This window comes from Chiloscyllium punctatum, chromosome 8 (assembly GCF_047496795.1).
Source record: "Chiloscyllium punctatum isolate Juve2018m chromosome 8, sChiPun1.3, whole genome shotgun sequence".
In the NCBI taxonomy this organism is placed as follows: Eukaryota; Metazoa; Chordata; class Chondrichthyes; order Orectolobiformes; family Hemiscylliidae; genus Chiloscyllium; species Chiloscyllium punctatum.
In genome coordinates this window covers 46,290,757-46,313,654 of record NC_092746.1, presented here as the reverse complement: position 1 = coordinate 46,313,654, position 22,898 = coordinate 46,290,757, and the positions used below count along the sequence as shown (strand labels likewise).

Sequence of the window (22,898 nt, the reverse complement as noted above, 5' to 3'; positions counted from 1 at the left end):
CAACTTTGTGTTCTTCCAAGAGCAATAAGAAACATACTTATTTAAATTAGAACAAAGAACTCCCGAGTGCTGGAAATCTGAAATAAATAACAAAATTGCTGGAGTGATTCAGCACATCTGGCAGCAACTATGGGCAGAAAGCAGAGTTAAAGCTTTGAGTCTAGTTCCGAAGAAGAGTCTCTGGACTCAAAATGTTAACTCTGATTTCTCTCCATAGATGGTGCCAGACCTGCTGAGTTTCCACAGAAATGTCAGTTTTTGAAACTTATTTAGTTCTTGGTTTTGCTCTACCATTAGTTTAATATAAACACATGATTTAAATCAGATCATGTTGATTAAAAGAAACTGGACAGTTGTGACAGTTGTGAAATTCTCTCCCTCAGAAAGCAGTTGAGGACAAAATACTGAATGTTTTCAGAAAGGATTGAGATAAGGAATCAAAGAGTATGAGGAGAAAGCAGGAACAAAGTACTGAGTTGGATGATGAGCCATGATTATATTGAATGGTGGAGCAGGCTTGAAGGGCTGAATTGCCTACTCCTGATCCTACTTTTTATATTCTATCTTCTCAAGATGCTTTCAGGAGGATAATGCAAAAGTAGTAGCATTACACCTAAGTCTATCCCTGCATTCATCCAATATACACACAATCATATCTTCCTAGTTGGGGTGGAGGAATGTAGTGAAGGAACCAAAATCCTAATTGATTTGTTTACTTTTGATTAACTTGTGGATGCTCGAACTGATTTTTGGTCCACTGCATTACCCCTAACTAAGTTCAGTTAGGTTCTTCATCCAGACTTTCCTACACCACATAATAACATTGAGGAAGAATTGTCAGTCAGCCCTGTTTTTATTTGATTTTAAACGTTAACAATTAATGTTTAAATATAAACAAAAAGGAAAACAAGAGCAGTGAAAAATTTTTTAAAATAGTTTGATTTCTCAGTCCTACTTCATTATCTTATCCCCACTTTCATTCTTGTAGACAATTGGTTAATAAGGATGTTGGGATTACTGTGCGTTTGGAAGAATTTTGTGCTGGTTACTATTTTTGCTATGTATATTTTTGATTCTGAAGATCAATAGACAATACATGTATCCATGTGATTACACCATTTTTCTGCATAAACAGGGTGCTTTTAACAGAATCAATATTTCCATGATAAGATAGAAGTTAATATTCAGTTGCAGTCTCTCTTTAAGGAAAAATGTCTTTGTTTTCTCCTCAGAGTTTTGCTGCTCAGTACATTAAACGGGACGAGATGACACCAGGAATTGTGGTATGTATTTACAAATTTTGCCCTAACATTTCATTGTAGGTAAATTTCATGATACAGGACTCCCTTCTTGCAACCTATGTTTGAAGAGACTCAGTTGAGATAAGATTATGAGATTGTAACAATGATGATTGAGTTTGCATGCCCAGCAAATGTGAGATTATGGGATCACAATATCAGACTTTATGTAACTCCAACTTTAAATATTCTTTTCTTCACTCCAAGTCCCATCAGAATCATATATAATTTGACAGCAATCCGTTAAAAACTGAAACAATGCAGTTTTTTTAAAGTTGTCCACATGTTATAATTTCTCTTAGGAGATATAAGTTAGAAAGCATCAGTGCAACACTAAAAGGTAGCTGAAAGAATAAAGTTAAAAATCTTTGATATTGTTAAACTACCTCTTGGGTTACAAGGTTCAGAGTTGCTACACTGTCAGGAGAGATGGGGTTTAGCGGTAATGCTGTTTCATTGGTAATCCAGAGATCTTAGCTAACGCTGTAGAGACACGGGTTCATATCCCACCATGGCAGCTAGTGTGATTAAATAAGAAAAAAAAGCTATAATTTAAGGATAATTTGAGTAATGATAACTGTGAAACCATCCTTGATTGCTGTAAGAGCCCATTTGGCAGACTAATGCCCAATAGGGGAGGAAATCTACTGTCCTTAGCTGGTCTGACCTACATATTGCTCTTGACCCACAGCAATGTGGTTAACACTTAAGTGCCCTCTCTAATGGCTGAGTAGATAGGACTGGGCAACAAATGTTGGCCATGGCAGTGTTACCCACATCCCGTGAAAGAATAAAAATAGTTATATCTTGGAACTGTTTCTGTACCATTTCTCTACATTAATATCTCACTTAAAACAAGAAATTAAGGATTAGGTAGAATTTAAGGGAACATATCAGTATGAACTATTCCCCAGATTATTTAGTTCATGACTTGAAGAAAAGAATTGATGAAGTTGCCACCATATTTATTACTACATCTCCTAGGCACAAATATTGTCCTTTGTTTTCTCATGTTGAGCTTCACTCTAATTAGCTTGTCCAATGATATTTGCTACAGATGTTTCCAGGAACAACAAGACTAGTTTATAATGCAGAATTCAGAATTTAAAGTTAGTTGGATACACTAATTCTGTGTTACCCGAACAAAGGAAAAATTGGATTTTCACAAAGAAGAAATCCAAATTGCAGATTTCCACAAACTGAAAAATAACTATAAACTATGTATAAATTACTTTTTTTGTTGCAATTATACACGTGATGACAGTGTTTTGCTAAATATCTCCAATCATTTCTAACATAGCAAATCTCATAATTCCCTGCCAAAATGAGACAAAAAACAGTAAATATATATTGATTCACGGGTCAAGGGCATCACTGGCCAAGCCAGCATTTATTACCTATCCCCAAATGCACTGAGGGCAGTTAAGAGCCAACCACATTTCTGTGGGACAGGAGTCACATGTAGGCCAGACCAGGTAAGGATGGCAGTTTCCTTCCAAAAAGGATGTCAGTGATCTAGATGGAATTTTTCCCAACAATCAGCAATAGATTCACAGTCATCATTAGACAATTTAATTCCAGATTTGTATTAAATTCAAATTCTACCATGGCAGGATTTGAACATAGACCCCTTGAATATTATCTTCACCTCTAAATTAACAGGCCAGCCATAACACCACTAGGCCATTGCCTCAAAACATTAAGAATTGTTGCTCTTTTGATTTTCTCTGAAAAGATTATTTAAGTAAAGTTATGTAGGCTAAATCAAAATTTGAAGATGGTGAAGAAACCACTGGTAAATTGCAGATGACTATGAATGAAAACATCATGTGCAGCTTGAACTCTATTGGTTATCAGTAGATTGTATTCCAGTCAAAAATATTGCAGCAGTGAAAGAACTCTTGATTATTATAATTAGAGAACAGATGAAAATCTTGTCTTTCTTTCACTTTATATCAGACAGTCCCTTTTAATGTGCACATTTCTTTTGATCTTATACGTACTATTCTAAATTTGGCTCTGTTGACAGCTCCCTCTGCTGGAATGTTCAAGCCCCACTCCAGTATTTCAGCAGCAATGTCACTTGAGTCTTGGTGCAGTGCAGATGAAATGTTATTGAAGATACTGCCCTTCAGATAACCCATTTGCATGTTTCTTTGGTTCATCTGGATGTTGGAAATCCGAAGTCTTTCCGGGGGGGGGGGGGCCTGATCAGCATTTTTCTCTCAATCAACATCATCAAAAACATAGGCAGAAGTGGGTACTGCAGATGCTAGAGATTAGAGTCAAGATTAGAGTGGTGCTGGAAAAGCACAGCAGGTCAGGCAGCATCCGAGGAGCAGGAAAAATCAACGTTTCAGGCAAAAGCCCTTCATCATTTTTCCTGTTCCTCGGATGCTGACTGGCCTGCTGTGCTTTTCCAGCGTCATTCTAATCATCAAAAACATAACCTGGTCATTCCTATCACTTATTGGTAATGAATAATTAATTGTGACCATTGTTCACATAAAGATTCACAACACTTCGATGTAATTCATTGTGAAGCCCTTGAGACATTTGTGAGACAAGGTTCAAGTCTTCGTGTATACCTTTAATTTGTAGAGAATTAATTTGTAATCACAGACTGAATTGTTTGAAATATAGATATGTTTAAATACTATCATAAAAACAAAATGCTGTAGACGCTGGAACTCTAAATAACAACAAGAAATGCTGTAAATACTCAGCAGATCTGGCAGCAACTATAGGGGGATAAAGAATAGTTGGGTCTGTGAACTTTCATCAAAACATAGCTGCTAAGATGCTATCAATTCAGTGATATAATCACCCAAAGTCAGGTTGTAGTTTAGTAGTTATGGATTACATATTTGTTAAGTGCCAATTGTTTGTAAGAACTGAGCCTAAAGTTAGTCAAAAGCATGATGGTGCCCATCGATTGTTTGTAAGTCAATTATATCTTCAGTCGTCCAATCCTATTTGCCTTTTCCTCATCTATACTCTGTTTATGTTTCCAAAGATTGTGTTGTTGCTGTAATACTGATTGTGCACTAATTCTAATATGATCTGCTTTTCTTCAGGGACCACCAGGACCTAATGGCCCACAAGGAGCCCCTGGTGCTCCTGTAAGTTTTACAACTTCATGATATTTTACTTTTCACCATTTGTAATTGAAACTATGCAACACATTATACTACCTCCATTTGAAATCAATGTGGTTGAATTTTTTTCACATAGTTCTGTCTTGAATTTTTGAAAGTTCCTGCATTCATTTTCAGGGCTCTCCTGGACCCCCAGGAATTCCAGGCATTTCGGGAGAATCTGGTGCAACTGTAAGTATGCTTTTTGTGGCCAGTTAAATCATTTGTGAATCTCTTATTTCATATTGGTGTTGATTTTCGTTTTGTCTTTTTATTCACTAGGGTCCACTGGGTGCTCGTGGTCCTCAAGGTGTACCTGGAAAACCTGGTGAAGATGTAAGTGTGTATAAATTTGTATCAATTCATTCACCAAATGTGGATTCATTGGTTGCTCTGCCAACATTTATTGGCTCTTGAGAAGGTGGTGCTGTGCCACCATCTAGAAGTTCTGCTGTCCGTGAGGATAAGTACTCCTACAGTGCTGCGAGGCACGGAATTTCAGGAGATTTCAAGGAAGTAACATACAAAACTAGTATTTTTGAATGTTGCCAGCTCCTTGAATAACAATCACTGTATGCATCAGTCAGATAATATCACACATTGGGATGCTTACCCAATCTGAAGATGGTTGTCAATTAGAGATATTTTAAATGCTTCAAACTTATGTCTACAAACTAGAAGTTTGTATTCAGATAATTCTTAAATTCAAACTGTCCAGAACCTGGGGTCACAGCCTAAGGATTTGGGGCAGACCATTTAGGATGGAGCTGAGGAGAGAGATCCTCACCCAAAGAGTGATTAGCCTGTGGACTTCATTCCACAAGAAGTAGCTGATGCCAAAACATTGAACGTATTCAAGAGGCAGCTGGATATAGCACTTGGGGCCAAATAGGATCAAAAGTTTTTGGGAGAAAGCAGGATTAGGCGATTGACTTGGACAATCAGCCATGATTGTGATGAATGGTGCAGCAGTTCCTATCTTCTATGTTTCTATGTTTCTACAGAACTTCGAACAGCCCTTCACTACATTGGTTGAATCCCTAATCCAGAATTGAGCTCAGTAAATATGAAGGGAGAAAATACTTCTGAACTATCAGAGCTTAGAAATGAGTCCTATCACAGTGACTCTTTGCAATTTGTAAATATATTTTAAAGATTTATCCAACTGTGAATTGATTCTGAAATTTGTCTTGGAGATAGATCCATAAATGATCTTGTGTGAATTCTTGAGTTTCATTTGCTCTTTTCTGTGAAAGATAAAGAGCTTTTGTTGGATTATAAGGACGAAACTAGATGATTCATGAGTTGGGTGACCATATTACTAGCACATGCATCACATTACCTTCTGTGATTGACAATCATCTGATTTCTTAGAATCCCATTATGGTCAGAACAAACATCTTTGATTACCTTTTGGCAATTAAATGGAATCTTATCAATTGTAAAGCAAGTCTCTTGTTGTACTTTTGTATCTATAGACATTTTGAAATTAAATCCAATTTCGACCACAATTCCAAAATACAGTGTGTGCTTTGTATTCTGAGGGCAGTAGCTGTTAAATTCATCAAGAGCAATGGATGTAGCCTTACTAGAATTGCAAATTTCAGGAAACATTCAACAATGTGCCAATACGCAAATCTAACTGCCAATTTGTAACCATATGAACAAGTAATGTCCCAGGTGCACAACTATGCAATGAAGAAAAATGCAAGTTGTTTCATAATTTAATATGTCACTAATATGGATTAAAAATCTAAACAGAACACCATTAAATATGGAAACTTCCTGAATTATGCTTCCAATCATCTGTATCCAAGATTTGTTCAATCAGGTCAAGGTTTACTTCTGCTACACATTATGCAATAATAAAAATTTTTGGTTATGCACGATAAACAATATAAAAATACCATTAATGAATAATAAATAAATTAATGAATATTGAAGGTAAAATTGGTTTATACCAGTATTTCAAAACAGGCTGATTGTAAATTGACAGTCAGTTTTTCCCTACGTCTGATCTTCTTGCTACTGAAGTGCACAGAACAACAACTCAACTCAAGTGATTCCTTAATTGGTTTAAAATTAAAAATCCTGGCAATACTTTGCAAATTGAAAATAAAAACTGATACAGTTGCCAATTCAGCCCAAGACTGTTTTGCTTCATTGGTCTAGTCCAATGTCATCTCCTTCATGATTCTAGTTTTTCCATATTTGTCCAAGTTTGTGAGGAGAACTTTGTTATCCTGGGAAGGAAGATAACTAGCCAGCAGTTCCCTGTTCCTTTTACCACCATCTATAACCAGCATCATATTCATGGTTACCCGATGGATTCAAGTTAACTTTTCCATTGTAACAAACAAGTCTAGATCCTTTCTGCAGTTATGTCTGGGTGAGATCAGAGGCAGAATTTCAGCCTGAAGTAAAGATAAATACAACTGCCACTTGATCAAAAGACCAAGATTAGGCAACATTGAATCCATCGTGTTTCTGCAAATAATGTGATTATTTCATCAATCCGTTCACCTGATTGAGAATATTCTTTGTGAACATTCTCCTTATCTTAAGAGGTGTTCATGCACCATGAAAAAATATATTAGCAATGTATTTTAGAATATAAAGAATTTCTCACGTACCTAAATACAATATAATTCATATAATATTATCAATATTTGTGTATCTCTTCTTTAATTAATCCTTTATTAATACAAAATGTACTTTTTCTTCACAGGGTTCAAATGGCAAACCTGGAAAATCTGGTGAACGTGGTATTGTTGGAGCTCAGGTAAGAATCACTGCACAGTGAGGTTTATACAGATATACCAAATCTCCCATCATCTGCTTTTATGCTATCTGACTTGAGGGCACTGAATACAATACTTATTGTATACCTTCTGCGCCAGACACAGCAACAATGCCAGATTTCTTTCGTTTTGAAAAAAATTCAGATGTGTTTCCATTTCCTCTTCTCAGGGTGCTCGTGGTTTCCCAGGAACTCCTGGTCTCCCTGGCAAGAAAGGACACCGAGTGAGTTAAACATCCTATTTGTGACACTTTCAATATCTTTTTTCTACTGCGGTAAATAATTAGCGATACATTTTTTAACTGACTTTTTTTTTATTATCATCCACTTCATAACAGGGTTTTAATGGTTTGGATGGAATTAAGGGAGAGCCAGGCGTTGCTGGTGAGAAGGTAAGAAATAAAGTTACAATTAAGTTACATTAACCTGAACTAGTAAACATTAGTTGGGAGTATGTTATAATACAGCAAATAAAGGAATATTCTTTGTACTTACTGCTACTTTCAGTTCATATGCAACATACCTCGATGTCATACAGAAGATTAAACCAAACTCTTTCACATTTTCTAATTATGTTCAGATGTAGAAAACTTCAGATTTTTCTGCATAATTATGTTTTGCCATTTTATGTGCATCTGAAACTTTAAATAATAATGGAGGCAGGATATCCCATATCATACTGATACCAGTGGTAAATTCTTACCCAAGACCAGAAAAATAGGATTACATATAGGGGATCCTAGTTGACTGAAATTATAAGCTTAGGTTTAGAATTTTGTTATGTGTAACCCCCAGTGGTAGTCTTTCTCCACCGACCTCTTAGTTAAAAATGTTGAAGGGAGGTAGTTCATTGCTGCCACATCATAATACTGACACATATAAATCTCTGTAGCAGTATGGGTTTTCCTGGAAATCCAAGCTCTTAGTTCAGGTATTTTATGTAGATCTTTCTTCTCGATTTTTGAAATGCATCTTTTTAGGCCATACTTTTAAAGTTGCAAATGTAAAATGACGAGTTGTGCCACTCTATCCTGGTTAACAACAACAACATTGCATTAAAGTTAAGTCATACAAAAATATGCCATAAAATGGCTAAGGTCAGAAGCAATTACTTGCAGTTAACGTTATTAGAAACAATATTCAAAAGGTACCTAGTTCAGTTGCTAATTGCTCTTTTCTTTTCGTGCCAGTCCTGGAATTAAAGAATTCTTGGTTCTCAAATGTAAAAATGCTGTTGACATCTCGACAAGACTGATTAGTGTCAAGCCAATATCAAACAAATGGGAATGTAAACTTATGATTTTGGCTAATAGATATATGCCCCAGGAACTGAAGCCTGTTTGGACAATTTCACAAAGAACATGTATGCAAAAGAAATAATTAAACAGAACAAAACCTTATGTGGCCTTAATGTGCACATATGGATAGAAAACCAAATGTGCTCAGATTATTGTGTTGGGAGTTGATTTGGCAAATGTTCTATCTACAGACCATATGTAAAACATTACCATTATATGAGGGCAATGACTCATTCTTTGTCCAAAGGATATGTTTTAGGTCCAGAGCCAAATTTATCCCAGTGCAGAAACCAGAAACAGTTTTATAACTTTGGAGCCATCAATATTTCCATATGGTAGAACACAAGATAAATTATAAATATAAAATATTGGCTGTTATATCATATCTTTGAGTTTTAGACACTTCAATAAGCAATTAATTGCCAGATTTCCTCACAGCATACCTGCGCATATTTCAGATAGATTTTCAAATTCAACATAAAACAACAAACAAGTTCTCCAACAAACATTCCAGATGTTGTTTATAATCATGTGACAATCTAGCCAGAACCATCCCTGCCTCCATAGATGGCCCCAGCAACATTAGGGAGCGTTTCTTTTCAATGGAAGGTAGCCACCCCACTGAGGTCGGAGCCCAGATTGGAGCAGGAGATGATCGTTTGGCAGCTATTGGACCCTCCTCTCAAACTCTCCAACACTGGGTGGCTGCCCCTTGTGCAATGACAATCTGGTAGCTGTACCTTTCACGATGCCACAGAGCACACTTCCTGTTTAAAACACTGTCAAAGGATCCTCCGTATCTCAGGAGTGAACTCTTCTCCAAATGGCCACCCCCACTTACCTGTACTGCCTGGATGAGGCTTCCCATGGTAACTTTTTAATTGGACACCTCTAGGAAGATAGCATCCAACGTCACACCACACTTACTTCCAGGTTCCTGATCTCAAATTGAGATTGACTTTAGGGTTACAACCCAACCAAGAAATTCAGCCTTCTATATTCAATGATTCTGTTAGATAACTGGACTTTAGACATGTAGAAACATTCTATAAGAGTTAGAGAAACCTGTTTTCCATTGTGAATACATATCAGAACAGTTATAAAATTTACACAGCATGATTCCAATGAACAGTGCTCAGAATGGAGTTTTATTAAATGTCATGACAGATAGTGTGAATCTGTTGTTATCTTTACACTAAATCATATTTCTGACTGACTGAAGAGACAAATGTTCATTAAAGCGGCATCCAAATAAAATCTTTATTATCACTGAAATTATTTAATAAGAGCAAACATTCTTTTCTTCCCTTCACCCCTCTCCCCACTCTTCTTTATATCAAACTTTATACTAAGGTGAGAGGTATAGACTAAAGTATGGAAAAATTGTGATGATTTGGTATCAGAGTCAGGGTTAAAAATCTCACTACAATAGCCATACATTTTATAAATACAAAGTTACATATATTATGCAGCATTAAATAGCAAATTGCTTTTCAAATGCATGTCAGAATTCTTTGTTACATCAATGGAAAAATATTACTATTTAACATCGCAGGAGCAAATTACTGCAAATGCTGGAACCTGTACTGAAAACAACAAACATTGGAGATCACGACGGGTCAGGCAGCATCCATGGAGAGAGAACAAGCCATCATCAGAGCTGAAGTGAAGTGTGAAGGGGGCAGCATTTATGAAATGGTGGGGTGGTGGAGGGGATTGGAGTGCAGGAGGAAAAAGGATATTGATAGTTCAGATTAAGTGATCGGAATGTGAGAATGACAGAACGATGGTGTGTCTAATTGCCAGACTGGAAAGATCAGACAGTCCCACTCGAATTGGGGGAGGGCAGAGAGGACGTGGTGACAGAGAATACAACCAGTAAAGCAAAAAGAAAGGAAGGAATTGTGTTCACAATTTGAAGATGTTGAATTCAGTGTTGAGCCCAGAAGGTTATAAAATGCCTAGTGTGAAGATGAGATGTTGTTCCTCCAGTTTGCTTTGTAATTCACTGCAGCATGCCAAGGACAGATACATGGACATGTGAGCAAGACGCTACGTTAAAATGAACAGCTATGGGAAGGTCACGGTCATGCTTACACACAGACTTGAGGTGCTCTGCAAAGTGGTCACCCAGTCTGCGTTTGGTTTCTCAAATGTAGAGTAGGTCATATTGGGTGCAGCTAATACAATACACAAGTTTAGATAAGGTGCAGGTGAAATGCTGCTTCATCTAGAAGGATTGTTTAGGCCCTTGGATGGTGAGCAGGGGGAGTTGTTGCACCTTCTACAGTTACATGGGAAGGTACCGTGAGAAGGGAGGTTGGTATTAGTGGTTGAGGAATGGACTAGAGTGACCCAGAGGGAATGATCCCTGCAAAATGCAGACAGAGGAACTGAGGGAAAGATGGGTTTGCCACCACCAAACACACCTTCCCCTCAGTCCCCCGAAAGCGCTTCATTTCAGCTCTGTTGAAGAGTCATTTAGACTCAAAACATTAACTTGCTTTCTGTCCATGGCTGCTGCCTAATCGGTTGTGATCTCCAGCAATTTTTGTTTCCACTACTTATATTACCTTGCCAGCATTCTCTTTCTCAGTCCTACTTATTTTTCTTCTTTTAAAGTTGTTTGATTCACATCATCTGACAATGCAAATTATAGTGCTGAATATAAAATTTACTGTGCTATTTACATTACTTTATTCAAATTACTGGATATTTTACATTTATTCCCATCAAAATCGTTGGCAATATTAGGATTCGACTGGAAATGCCCCACCTCTATTCCTAAAGATAAGGAAATTAAGCAATCTTTGTAAACAGTAACTAAGTCACTATCATTGCAATAGTTCTTCTATTACTTTCAGAACAGTCTTCTCAGTATACAGAAGAGCATGCTGAGCAAAACAAAGGTTTTTTTTAAATTTTGTTTGCTCCAAGCTGGCCAGAAATTAGACAATGAAGTATTTTGCAAAAAATAACCACTTTGGAATTAAACATTTAAGGATTCTGCTCTCAGGCAAGGTTAGAAAGTGTCACCCATTAAAGTTTAATTGTTTCATATGCTTTTTTGTGTTAGTAATATTGTAGAAGTCAACAAATAAAATAAATATTGTTTTCATTTTTTGCTAGGGTGAAACTGGTAACCCAGGAGCAAATGGAAGCCCTGGACTCATGGTATGTGTTCCATCATTCAAAATATTAATAATTTTAATCACAAATTGCACAATCCTTAATGGCAATTTTTTACACATGCCATGTACAATATTTTAAATTCATTCCTATGCAAAAATAAACTCACTCACTTTATTTTACTAAAAGGGTCTTCGTGGTTCACCAGGAGAGAGAGGTCCTGTTGGACCTGCTGGCTCAGTTGTAAGTTCCAATTTTGGAATATTTTCTCAGTTTTACATGTTAGTTGTTACTGTTCCTAGCATGGAGCTTCACTCAACGGAGTCAAATCAGATCATCGGTATGGTGGTCAATAAACTTGATTCAGTATTCTGTCTTCACATTGATTTGATGTCCTGCTTTATGGCCATCAATAATGTTTTTCAATGTTGTTAAATATATACCATTAAAAATCAATCTCTAAGATGATTTTTTAAATATTGCAAATGATCATAAATGTTCTGTCTTTGTGTAATGCTATGTTATAATCCATTCTAATATATTCATGAAAGCTTTTATTTCACTACTTTTGTTTTGCTGTTATGCTTATTATCAATTCAGTGCCTATTTATTGTCTGTATTGTAGAATTAAATATTCTTTGGTTGTAGTAAGTTTGCTCATGCCCCCTTTCTGTTTCTTCTAAGGGTGCCCGTGGTAGTGATGGTATGCCTGGACCTGCTGGCCCTCCTGTAAGTATATCACTTCATACTCTTAATTAAAACTTAATCCATCATCCTAATAGCAAATATGCAATTATTAACATGCTTTAAGAGTGATTCTGCAATTCATTGACCCCACTCAGGAGTCACAGTCTATGAAAAAGCAAAGGATAATGGCAGCGTCCAAACCACATTCACACATGCAACCAGTGAAAACCACGCTGTCATGTAAAATGTAATACAGCATGTTTCTGCTCCCTAGAACTCTTTGGAAGAACCCTAGAATATTCAACAAAATGTATGTCAAAATACATGGTAGTCTGTTGCATGCTGTCTGATTTACCATCAACTTCCAATTCCACTCTTCCATCCCCCCAGATAACCTTTAATTCTCTTGCCTAACAAAAACCTACCTACCTCTACCTTAAGAATATTCAATGACTTTGCTTCTATTGCCTTCTGAGGGAGAGAATTCCATAGTTGCACAACCTTCTGAATGAAAGAAAACCTTAATCTCTGTCATAAAACAGAGACCCCTAATTTAAAAATGGTATCCCCTTGTTTTCACCCTCAAAAGGAAACATCCTTTCCATCTCTAAATTTTTCAAGACCACTCAGGAACCTTATACACTTCAATCAAGTCACTCCTCAGTCTTCTATACTCCAACAGAAACAAGACTGTCCAATCTATCCTCATAAAGTAACTCACTCTTTCCATACTAATAAACCTCCTCTCAGCTTCCCCCAATGCATTTACATCATTTCTTAAGTAAGGAGACTAAATTAAGGTAATTACAAAAACAATCAATTTTTTAAAGTGAAATCATGCCAAATAGTAAATTAAAAGTCAAATAATCTCTGTGTGCATTTCAATAGAGCCTGCTTTTTGTGTGCCTTTGCTTCTCTTGGTGCTTGTACATAATGCTACCCTTGTGACTGCAGTATAGCCAGCAGAAGGCAGCTGACTTTCAAAATGGCAGACTCCAAATGGCCTTGCAGTACACCCTCCAATGACTCTGGACTTTGAGGGCAGACTGCAGCACCTCAAATGCATGACAAAAGTCTAGGATTGCTGGCTGAGAGGTAACAGCATGGACACAAGTTGTTGAAATGAGGTGATGAATGCTGTCTTCTAGGAGAGGATGCCACATTTGTGCTCCTTGGAGCCATTTGCCTCTTCCCTGTTATAATGCCTCACCAGTCTTACTAATATGTTAAGACAGTTTGGTGGACTGCTGTGAAATGCTGAAAACTCCATTTAACATTGGAATCCACAACTATGCCAGCTAACCTTTTATGACAACAGGCTAAGCTTTCACTGAGACATTGAAACATTACATGGCTGCTGCTTCTACTCAGAGGAAAGTACAACATAAACCATTAAATGCTGCATCATGGTTGAGTCCAAAGATATTTTCCTGGTATTGACAACACTTCCATGTTAGAAACAATTGGCTTCTGCTCTCTGTGCCAAATCATGCTAAGTTTCTCCATGCTCCTTGACATTGACTACAGATTTTCTATTGGGCTCACCGTTCAGCATGCATCTGAAGACTACACCATAGAAATACTCATCTGAGTTAGGCAGCAGAACCTCTCTACATGTTGACCTTTGATAAGCTGGTACCTGTGCTCTCCTTGTTTCCTGCCGTCATGTCTGGTGTCACATGCAGATCTCATTTCTTGAGTATGCTCTTCTTGGTCTATCTCCAAAGCCTGTCCCTTTAGGTAAAGAAAGCTGTTGTCCTTACCTGGTCTGGCCTCCATGTGACTCTAGGCCAACAGCAATGTGGATCACTCTTATTTGCAGTTAGTTCAATGACTATTGTGGATGAACAGTAAATGCTGTCCTAACCAGTTACACCAATATTCCATGAAAGAATGAAACAAATTTCCCTACCACTGGCTTCAGCCTCCACAATTATCATTCCCAGAACAGCTGGCATCATTTCCTCTATGGAGATTAAAAGATACAGAAAGACATGCCCCTGTCTAGTTAGCTGCTTCTGTCTCCAATTATCCATCAGCTTGTCTTGCTTTAGAGCAGGAATATAGTCGTTTTGCATGATGCTGTGACCATAGTTGAATACTTACCAACGTGTCAGAGTTGTGAAATCGGGTGTAAGGCTTACTACTCTGCTGAGAATATGAAGGTGCAATAGCTCACAAAAATATTGACTATGAGTCCTGATGGAAATTGTTGGTAGATAAAGATAGGGTGTGGTAAATAAATCCGTGCAAGAGACTAGTAGTGAAGTTGATGGAGCATAGCATTTGAAGATGTATTCATTTGTCTTGATCGTTCATGAGAGGTCATGAAACCTCTCATGACACTATATTTGGATCCTTGGGATTTTACCCCTGGCACTAACCACCATGGCTGTCAAGTCCCACAATGTTGAACGAGTTGATTGGAAGGACATCCTCGTCCCCTTGCAACTAAATGATATCTGTTTTTCTCTGCATCTCTTTGACAAAAACATGCAGTGCGGCCTTGGAACATCCTGACTCCCATCTTTCCCTAATCACTTAGTTCCTGCACAACTGATAGCACCTGTACCAGCTATAAGGCAGATTTACTTTCAGATCAAGACTTAATCACTGCAGGCCAACTCAGAATGAGGCTATCCACTCATGGCTGATGCATCCAGGCAACCAGCAGCATTTTTTGCATTGGTTGGATGTTGAATGACTTGAAATGAGTAAGCACTGCAAAGCTGGCATTTTGCCTGGATTGTCTTCAATGGGATCACGATCCTGGTGTCTGTTTTTGGATGCTAACAAATTACATCCTGTTATCATCAATGCATCACTGTCTATGTTTGCATGTTACCATCAGTCTGGCACAATGCATTAATAATCTGAAAAATGTATATATAATGGACTAGTTTATGTTCTATGACTTCCATGGAAGTTACTGTCCACGGTAGTGGTTCTGTAAATGTTGCATAATATAATGCAGTTAGTTCATTCTAATGTTGGAACAATAACTCTGCAGGTATTAATGCCTAATTTGCTATACAGTAGTCCAAAAAACAGGTCCATTCTGCTTATATTAAATTAATTTTGGTGGAAGTTTTAACCACTTAATGTACTATTTATCAGTGTTAGTATAGGGATTGTCCCAGCAGACATTTGATAAAGCATGGAAACAGAAAATACATTCTGTACAAAAATAAACACAGAAAACAAGCTGTTAACATGGCATTTTTTTCTTCTCTTCTAGGGACCCATAGGTACTAATGGTCCCCCAGGATTCCCCGGCAGCCCTGGACTCAAGGTAATGATTATGAATATTACAATAAGTGAATGCAGCACAATATTATTTGAAAGTGAGCATGTTACACCATCAAAATATCATTTATTGTTTGGAATGTCCTTCTAATTTAGTGGTAAACCATTAGGAATTATGAGAATGCTTTAAATAAACTCTTTCATAATTCATTGTAATCTGACAAAATTTAGAATCTAAATTTCTAATTGTGTTAGAAGTTATCATACAATTTTAATATGCTTAAAGTCTGACAATGATGTGATAATAAATAATTGTGATTCAGGTATTTCACATTCATTCTAACAATCATTTTGTTGTTTCAATACAATTGTATACAAGCCAAAAATGTTATTTTTGTTCAAGAAATTACAATTTTATTGTATTCAGTATTATAAAGTAATTTACAAATATTACATAATATTTATAATAACTTATTTTGCGCATGTCTAAGAATATGAATAAGTAAAATAATTATAGTTTTATTTATACGATTGTGTATATATAACATGATTTTAAAGGAACATCAATACATATTATGCATGGAGATGAAGAAAGTTAAAAGTATTCTGCTCTTCATTTCTATTAGATTAGATTCCCTACAGTGTGGAAACAGGCCCTTCGCCCCAACCAGTCCACACCGACCCTCCAAAGAGTAACCCACCCAGACCCATTTCCCTCTGACTAATGCACCTAACACTATGGGCAATCTAGCATGGTCAATTCACCTATGGATTGTAGGAGGAAACCGGAGCACCCAGAGGAAACCCACGCCGACACGGGGAGAATGTGCAAACTCCACACAGACAGTTGCCCAAGGCTGGAATCGAACCTGGGACCCTGGCGCATTCTAAATATCAGTCTTGAATTAGTTCAAGCAAATTAGTTTATTTAATTTGAACTATATCATTAGATAGCTTCCTCTGATTGGCTTGATCTTTGGGTATCATTTAATTTAAATCACGAAATAAAGTCAAATACACAACCATTTTGTAAGTTGGATAGATTCTGGACTGGAAATACAACCATTCAGATGTACTAAATGTCAATATGGTGATTAAAAAGCTTAAAAGATTCTGCACAATTTGAATAAATGTAAATGAGAACAGTAAAGTTGTAACTTGCTTATTTTAACATCAAAATATTCAATAAAATATTAGTCTTCAATTGAAATTATTAAGTAGCTTTGATTTTGTTGAATAGGGTCAACTTCTACTGACTTTCCATTACCTTCCCTATAAAAGCAATGGTATGAAGAATAATTAGAATTAAATAGTCCATATTAAGCAAACATCAGCTTTTAGAGAGAGAAGATTATAGAGAAAGTTAGTTTTGTGCCAGATTACTTTAGTACCATGAGCTTTTAGTGTATTAGTAAATACAGCATATATGTATTAATAACATCTATTAAATGCACAACTTGATTTTCTTTTTTATCTGTACAAAATAGGGTGAGATTGGACCGGCTGGAGCTCGTGGTCCAACTGGTGCTCAAGGTGTTAGAGGTGAGCCAGGTCCTGTAGGTGCAGTTGGACCAGTGGGTCTTCCCGTAAGTACTTGTGGGGACAATTTCAATATTACATCTTAATATATAATTTACATAACTAGAAAAATTGCATCTACTATATCATAGTATTTTTCTAATCCTAGGGTAATGCAGGTGCAAATGGTCTAACTGGAGCAAAGGGTGAAATGGTAAGTACATCTGCACATTTATTTAGTGCTTTCATAAAGTTTGATAGGTCCACTTATATTTTAAGATATTCATTGTTGGTTTTGTGTCTTTTTGCATAGGGTACTCCAGGTGTTGCTGGTGCTCCTGGTTTCCCAGGCCCACGTGGTCTCGCTGGCCCACATGGAGCAAGTGGTCCTGCAGGTCCCCGGGGAATCCCTGTAAGTGGAATATAGAATCCTATACTAAGCAATTGTCGTAAATAATTCCTTTGAAGGTTGCAGCAATGGAATTTTACTAAAGCTATGACTAAAATTCCAATAAACCTTTTTTTTTCCAAACTTTCTAAATAGGGTGATGCAGGTGTTCAAGGCATCAAGGGTGAGACTGGTAACAAAGGCGAGCCTGTGAGTATTTAGTACTTAACATGCATTTTACAAGTTAATTGCGTACTTTATTTCATGTTTTTGATTGTCATTGCTCATATCTGTATCTTTCTTGCTCCAATATCAGGGTGAAAGTGGCCCAGCAGGTGCTGCTGGTTCATCTGGTGAAGAAGGCAAGAAAGGTCCTCGTGGTGAAACTGGTGTTCAAGGACTTCCTGGACCTTCTGGTGATAGGGTACAATTATTTTTATTTACATTTACATATGAATGAATAATGCAAAGGGCACTTTAATGTTACAGCAATAACTAATAGTGATTTTAAAATAATATTTACAGCTACTTAATGAAATAGTAATGTTTAGTACCTTTTGTTAGTAATTATAAAGTTCTAGTATGATGGTCCTGTTCAACGAATCTTAGTTTATTAAGAAATTCAGTATATTCACAAAATTTGAGTCTGGGTAATATTGAACATTGTAACTTATTGTTACATTGTAACTCAGGATTTTAAAATTTTTAATGCTATTTATTTAATAACATATTTTAACAATTCATATGCTGACAAGGTTTTTTTGTGAATAGTCCTATATATAAAGAACAGTCCATTACAGTTTATAATATCAGCTTATGTACAGTAAACATTAAAAATGAATTAATTGTATAGTAAGTAACATTAAATGAATGAAAATATATTCATTTTAGAGTTACTGTTCTTTACCAGTAACACCCTGGTAAAATTAACACAGTCAGAGTCCATGGAGTCCGTGAACACGTAGATGTTCAAACTTTTCTCTTCTTTTATTTGCAGGGTTCCCCTGGTAACCGTGGTATCCCAGGCCGTGATGGATCAGTTGGTGGCTTGGTAAAATTTGGTTTTATATGATTTAATTAATCAAATATAAATTGAGAATAGTGTTTTGCTTTTATGAATGGTGACATCAGCTCTATTAACTAATGCGGTATATTTACATGGAATGTCCGTATTGATGCTACCTTATTTTATATCACATTTCTAGGGTCTGCCAGGCGCACGTGGTGAAGCTGGTGCTGCTGGTGCCAAAGGGCCTCCTGGTGATACAGGACGTCCTGGTGAAAGTGGTATGCCTGGTGCACGGGTAAGTGAAATTGAAACAGCTACAATAGTAATAAGCTTTGTCGTATTGCATGGAATTAAGTATATAAGTGATTTGTATTATTTGACTGTACAATTTTAGATGTATATAATGTTTATACTTTTTTACTCAGATATACTTTTGCTAATTTATAGTGCTAATTAATTGCAATGTGCCTTTTAGTAGAGGCTCCCAAAGTTATGTTATGAATAATAGAATTTTATTAAAATGTTATTTGGATATTTTAACTTAGTTCTGATTTTCTCCTAATAATGAAGTCATCAAGGGAATATGGCAGTGTTGATTTTCATTTTCTTGTCTCTTAGTTTGGAGATGCTGTTTGAATGTTCTTCTTTAGTTGTATTTTGTAAGCTCATTTAATGCACTTTATTTTCACAAACGCGATTGATGTTAATCCTGGTTAAAATTAATCCATGAGAACCTTTTAATGACTGTCCAAAATGAATAGATTTCACTATAAGTATATAAGCAAGTATTTTAGTTGTATTCATGATAAAATGACAGCTAAAATTATTTTGCTTTCCTCAATATATATAGGGTCATAGTGGACAACCTGGTAGAACTGGTGTTACGGGAAATCAAGGTCTTCCAGTAAGTTTTCTCACCCAACAATAATGTGTTATTTTTTCAGGGTATCGTAGGTAGTACTGGCACTATAGGTACTCCAGGCAAATCAGGTGCTGCTGTAAGTTGTCTTTGAGGTTTTCTGCTCCCCATTCTTGACAGCTTATTCAATCTAAGAATAGGTTTGAATAAAGCATGGCAAATGCATGGGGATATTAGATTACATTTTTGCAGAATATTAAAAATTAAAAGGCTTCAATTATCAGATCTTGCTAACCTCTAAGGTAACATTTTATTTTAAATTAAGAAGCAATTCAAATTATTTATTAATATAGGTACAGTAACTGCAAAGACTGTGCCATACAATAATACTAACAAATACTTATTTATGATGCAATAATATTGCATACTCATTGTTATTTAACAAAAGCTATGTCAAGTAACATGAAATAATGTTTTCTTTTAATATTGTACAGGAACTTATCTCTTACATAAAAATTGCACATCACAATTAGCTACATTCAGTTCAAATACACAGTTGAATATACTAGTTATTGATTACCTAAAATGAACACATATACTTGCTATATTAATATATATTTAAATATACTATACAAATATTTAATATTCTGGATTTAAAATAGTCTTTTCAATATACCTTTGCAATTACATATATCAGAAGAACATATCTAAGACTGTCAGTACACAGCAGGTCAATGTACTAAAACAATACTTCACTACTTCAAAGGCAAACCGTTGAAATAATTTCCCTGTGAAAGTGCAAGCCTTCAGGTTATTAGGAGGGAGATTCCATATGACAACACTAATTACACATCGAACACAGAATTTGAGACATATTGATTAAGAACATCAACCATCTCAATACAGTTATAGCAGTTTACTTTGATGTGGCTGCAGTTTTAAGTATTACCATCTGGACATAATTATGGCATTGCTAGAGGCCAATATTGTTTATGTACCAGCATTTCACACAAGAAATAGACTATCAGATCAAAGGTTCAAATCTTGTTGTGATTTAAATATTACAGCATATCATATCATATCATACAATAAGTAGCAATCCTCAATTAATTTGTATATTCTGTTATCCAGACCACAATTTTCTTCAACATAAATGTAATTCTTATAATACTAAAGAATACTAATGTGTTAGATTTGTGCATTGTACCTTATGCTACAATACCAACTACTATGGAATTACAAATGAATAACAAATGCTGAGTATTCACTCAGACGTTTTTATAATTAATAACATGCATGGATGTAAAATAATAAATCAAAATCACAATTAATTGCTACATGTAACAATAACCAACAGTAACTTGTGAAGAGCATTGTGTCATTGTCTGAGATCATACATTTTAGGGTCCAGCTGGTGAGGAAGGTCGTACTGGTCCCCCTGGTGCTACTGGCCCAAGAGGTCAGGCTGGTATGATGGGCTTCCCTGGTCCAAAGGGTGCTGCAGTAAGTGCACAATTACATTTGTACTAATAAAAATATTTAAGATTGCAAAATATGTTGTTGTGACATTTTCTGACTAGCCTTGATTTAAAACAGAGCTACAACTATTTAAGTAATGCACATATAATTTCTTCCTTAAAATTTTTGATGTTCCATGAACATAAAAAAACTTCTTTAATTACAACCGACTCCTTGCTGTGTTCTGAGTTTTAACATTGTTGTTAAGAGACAGCATTAGTTAGATGAACAAATGATTTTAAGGTTGATTCTAATCTTAAATAGGTGCAAACCATGACTTTGTGACATATGTGTTTGATGAGTCAGCTGTTAAGATTATGGCTGCAGGATATTTATAGTTCTGAAAGCTAAATGGCAGAATTTTGGTAGCTGTAGAAATATAAATGCGAATGTATCGATACTAACTCTTGCAGTCTCAATGCCAGAAAGTCAATTTTTTTTCTTCTCTGATAATCATGTCTTGTCCAATATTAATTTCCTAGTTTAGAAACAAACCCTGTTAAATAAAATAAAAGTTAGACGAACAATTATTCACTTAAATAATTTAAATTAAGTTTTCTCAAAATTTCAGAGATGGAAAAAGCTTGTATTTGGGTGATAACATTATTATTTCTATTTCATTTCCCAGGGTCTACCTGGCAAGCCTGGTGAGAGAGGAAGTGTCGGTCCTGTTGGTCCACGTGTATGTATAAACTTTAGCAAAATTGCTTATTTAACACTGCATATAGATCAATGCATAATGTGCTGAACTTTCCCGGTGACTTTGGGACCCCTACATCAGGACCAAGTGGAACCTTAATTCAGCCTTTGTTGGGAACAAGACAGTTTCCAGAGGTAACTTCAAATTTCCTGCTTTTGTGTTCACCATCTAACTAAGGACTGCAGGTGGCTCCCAAAGTTGCCAAACCAACCAGAAGGCAGGCAGCAAGAGCCTGGGGCAAACCTCACAAGCAGAGATGTGGAACACTGAGCAATATTGGAGACTCTGGTGAAAGGCTTCTTCAAGACCAAAATTGAAATGAAAATTTCAGAGAGGCCAAGCCTATTTGTCAATAAGTGAAAACACTGACAGGAGTATTTGGCAACAGTTGAAGTCTTTCATATTGTTGGCCCCCCTGTTGTGCCATTAGCTTCATTGTGCCCCATAAAGCTGCTGACTTGCACACTTAGTACATGAAGGGATGGGTGCAAAATCAGTGTTAGGTGGGGCCAATTTGGTAAATTTAATACCATTCCAACACAACTCCCTACTATTTTTTCAGACCCCTCCACCTCCAATCCCACCATCGCAGGCTTGGTAAACTCATCCCAATGTACCCACTTTGTTGCTTAAAGTAAGAGTGTATTTTAAAGACCCATTTAAAGCTGGGAGCTGCTGGAGTAATGAAAATGGATAAATGCTTAACTTTTTTTGTATGATGTTCCTATGTCCGCAAGGGTTCATATTTTGGTAAAATAGTGCAGGATCACCATGCTGAGCCTTTTACATATTTACCTGAAATTCTGCCAAGTAAAACAGGTGTTCAAACTTTAACATATATTCAGTAGTTCTTTCCTTCACTATTTTGGTTGAGGATTTATTTTAATGGGTCCTTGATTGTAGTAAAATGGCAGAGGAAGGAGTCTCAGACAGTTGCATTTGCATTCATTTGCACTCTTTCAATACGTGACTCAAAGCTATTTGTCTAAAAAGTGAATACTGCCTCAACATTAGCGAGCCAGCCAATCAAAAGAAGAAATTTCCAAAAATATTTCAAAGAAAGTAAGCCATTGTAAAAGCTGAAATGGACATTTACATATTTATTGCAGAAAAACATCAGTTTGATTTACTGTGAGGCAATTTTTCTTCATATGCAAGAAATGTGCATTTCAGGAGCTTGCTGTCCTTCAGTTGCTTTACAACAGTCATATACAGCAAAGGGAAACTTAAGAAAAGGTTTGATAGAATGTAAATTAAGTGAGACGTTACCATTGCAGTCAGAATCCTATAACTTAAAATGACCTCGAGCTC

The 22,898-nt window shown here is 36.2% G+C and overlaps 1 protein-coding gene across 2 annotated transcripts in view; it reads left to right on the top strand.

Annotated features, from left to right (window-relative positions):
• The window catches only part of col1a2 (collagen, type I, alpha 2), a 50,377-nt gene that overhangs the window by 7,027 nt on the left and 20,452 nt on the right, over window positions 1–22,898 (top strand). Inside the window, exons 6-26 of one of the 2 annotated variants that reach the window (XM_072575480.1) lie at window positions 1,233–1,283; window positions 4,376–4,420; window positions 4,574–4,627; window positions 4,718–4,771; window positions 7,164–7,217; window positions 7,406–7,459; window positions 7,574–7,627; window positions 11,663–11,707; window positions 11,852–11,905; window positions 12,347–12,391; window positions 15,588–15,641; window positions 17,083–17,181; window positions 17,283–17,327; window positions 17,427–17,525; window positions 17,658–17,711; window positions 17,818–17,925; window positions 18,499–18,552; window positions 18,707–18,805; window positions 19,455–19,508; window positions 20,774–20,872; window positions 21,516–21,569. In XM_072575480.1, coding sequence (XP_072431581.1) covers window positions 1,233–1,283; window positions 4,376–4,420; window positions 4,574–4,627; window positions 4,718–4,771; window positions 7,164–7,217; window positions 7,406–7,459; window positions 7,574–7,627; window positions 11,663–11,707; window positions 11,852–11,905; window positions 12,347–12,391; window positions 15,588–15,641; window positions 17,083–17,181; window positions 17,283–17,327; window positions 17,427–17,525; window positions 17,658–17,711; window positions 17,818–17,925; window positions 18,499–18,552; window positions 18,707–18,805; window positions 19,455–19,508; window positions 20,774–20,872; window positions 21,516–21,569 — 1,329 coding nt within the window. Of the gene's footprint in view, window positions 1–1,232; window positions 1,284–4,375; window positions 4,421–4,573; window positions 4,628–4,717; window positions 4,772–7,163; window positions 7,218–7,405; window positions 7,460–7,573; window positions 7,628–11,662; window positions 11,708–11,851; window positions 11,906–12,346; window positions 12,392–15,587; window positions 15,642–17,082; window positions 17,182–17,282; window positions 17,328–17,426; window positions 17,526–17,657; window positions 17,712–17,817; window positions 17,926–18,498; window positions 18,553–18,706; window positions 18,806–19,360; window positions 19,415–19,454; window positions 19,509–20,773; window positions 20,873–21,515; window positions 21,570–22,898 lie in introns of both variants that reach the window. The other variant, XM_072575479.1, reaches the window with a different exon arrangement.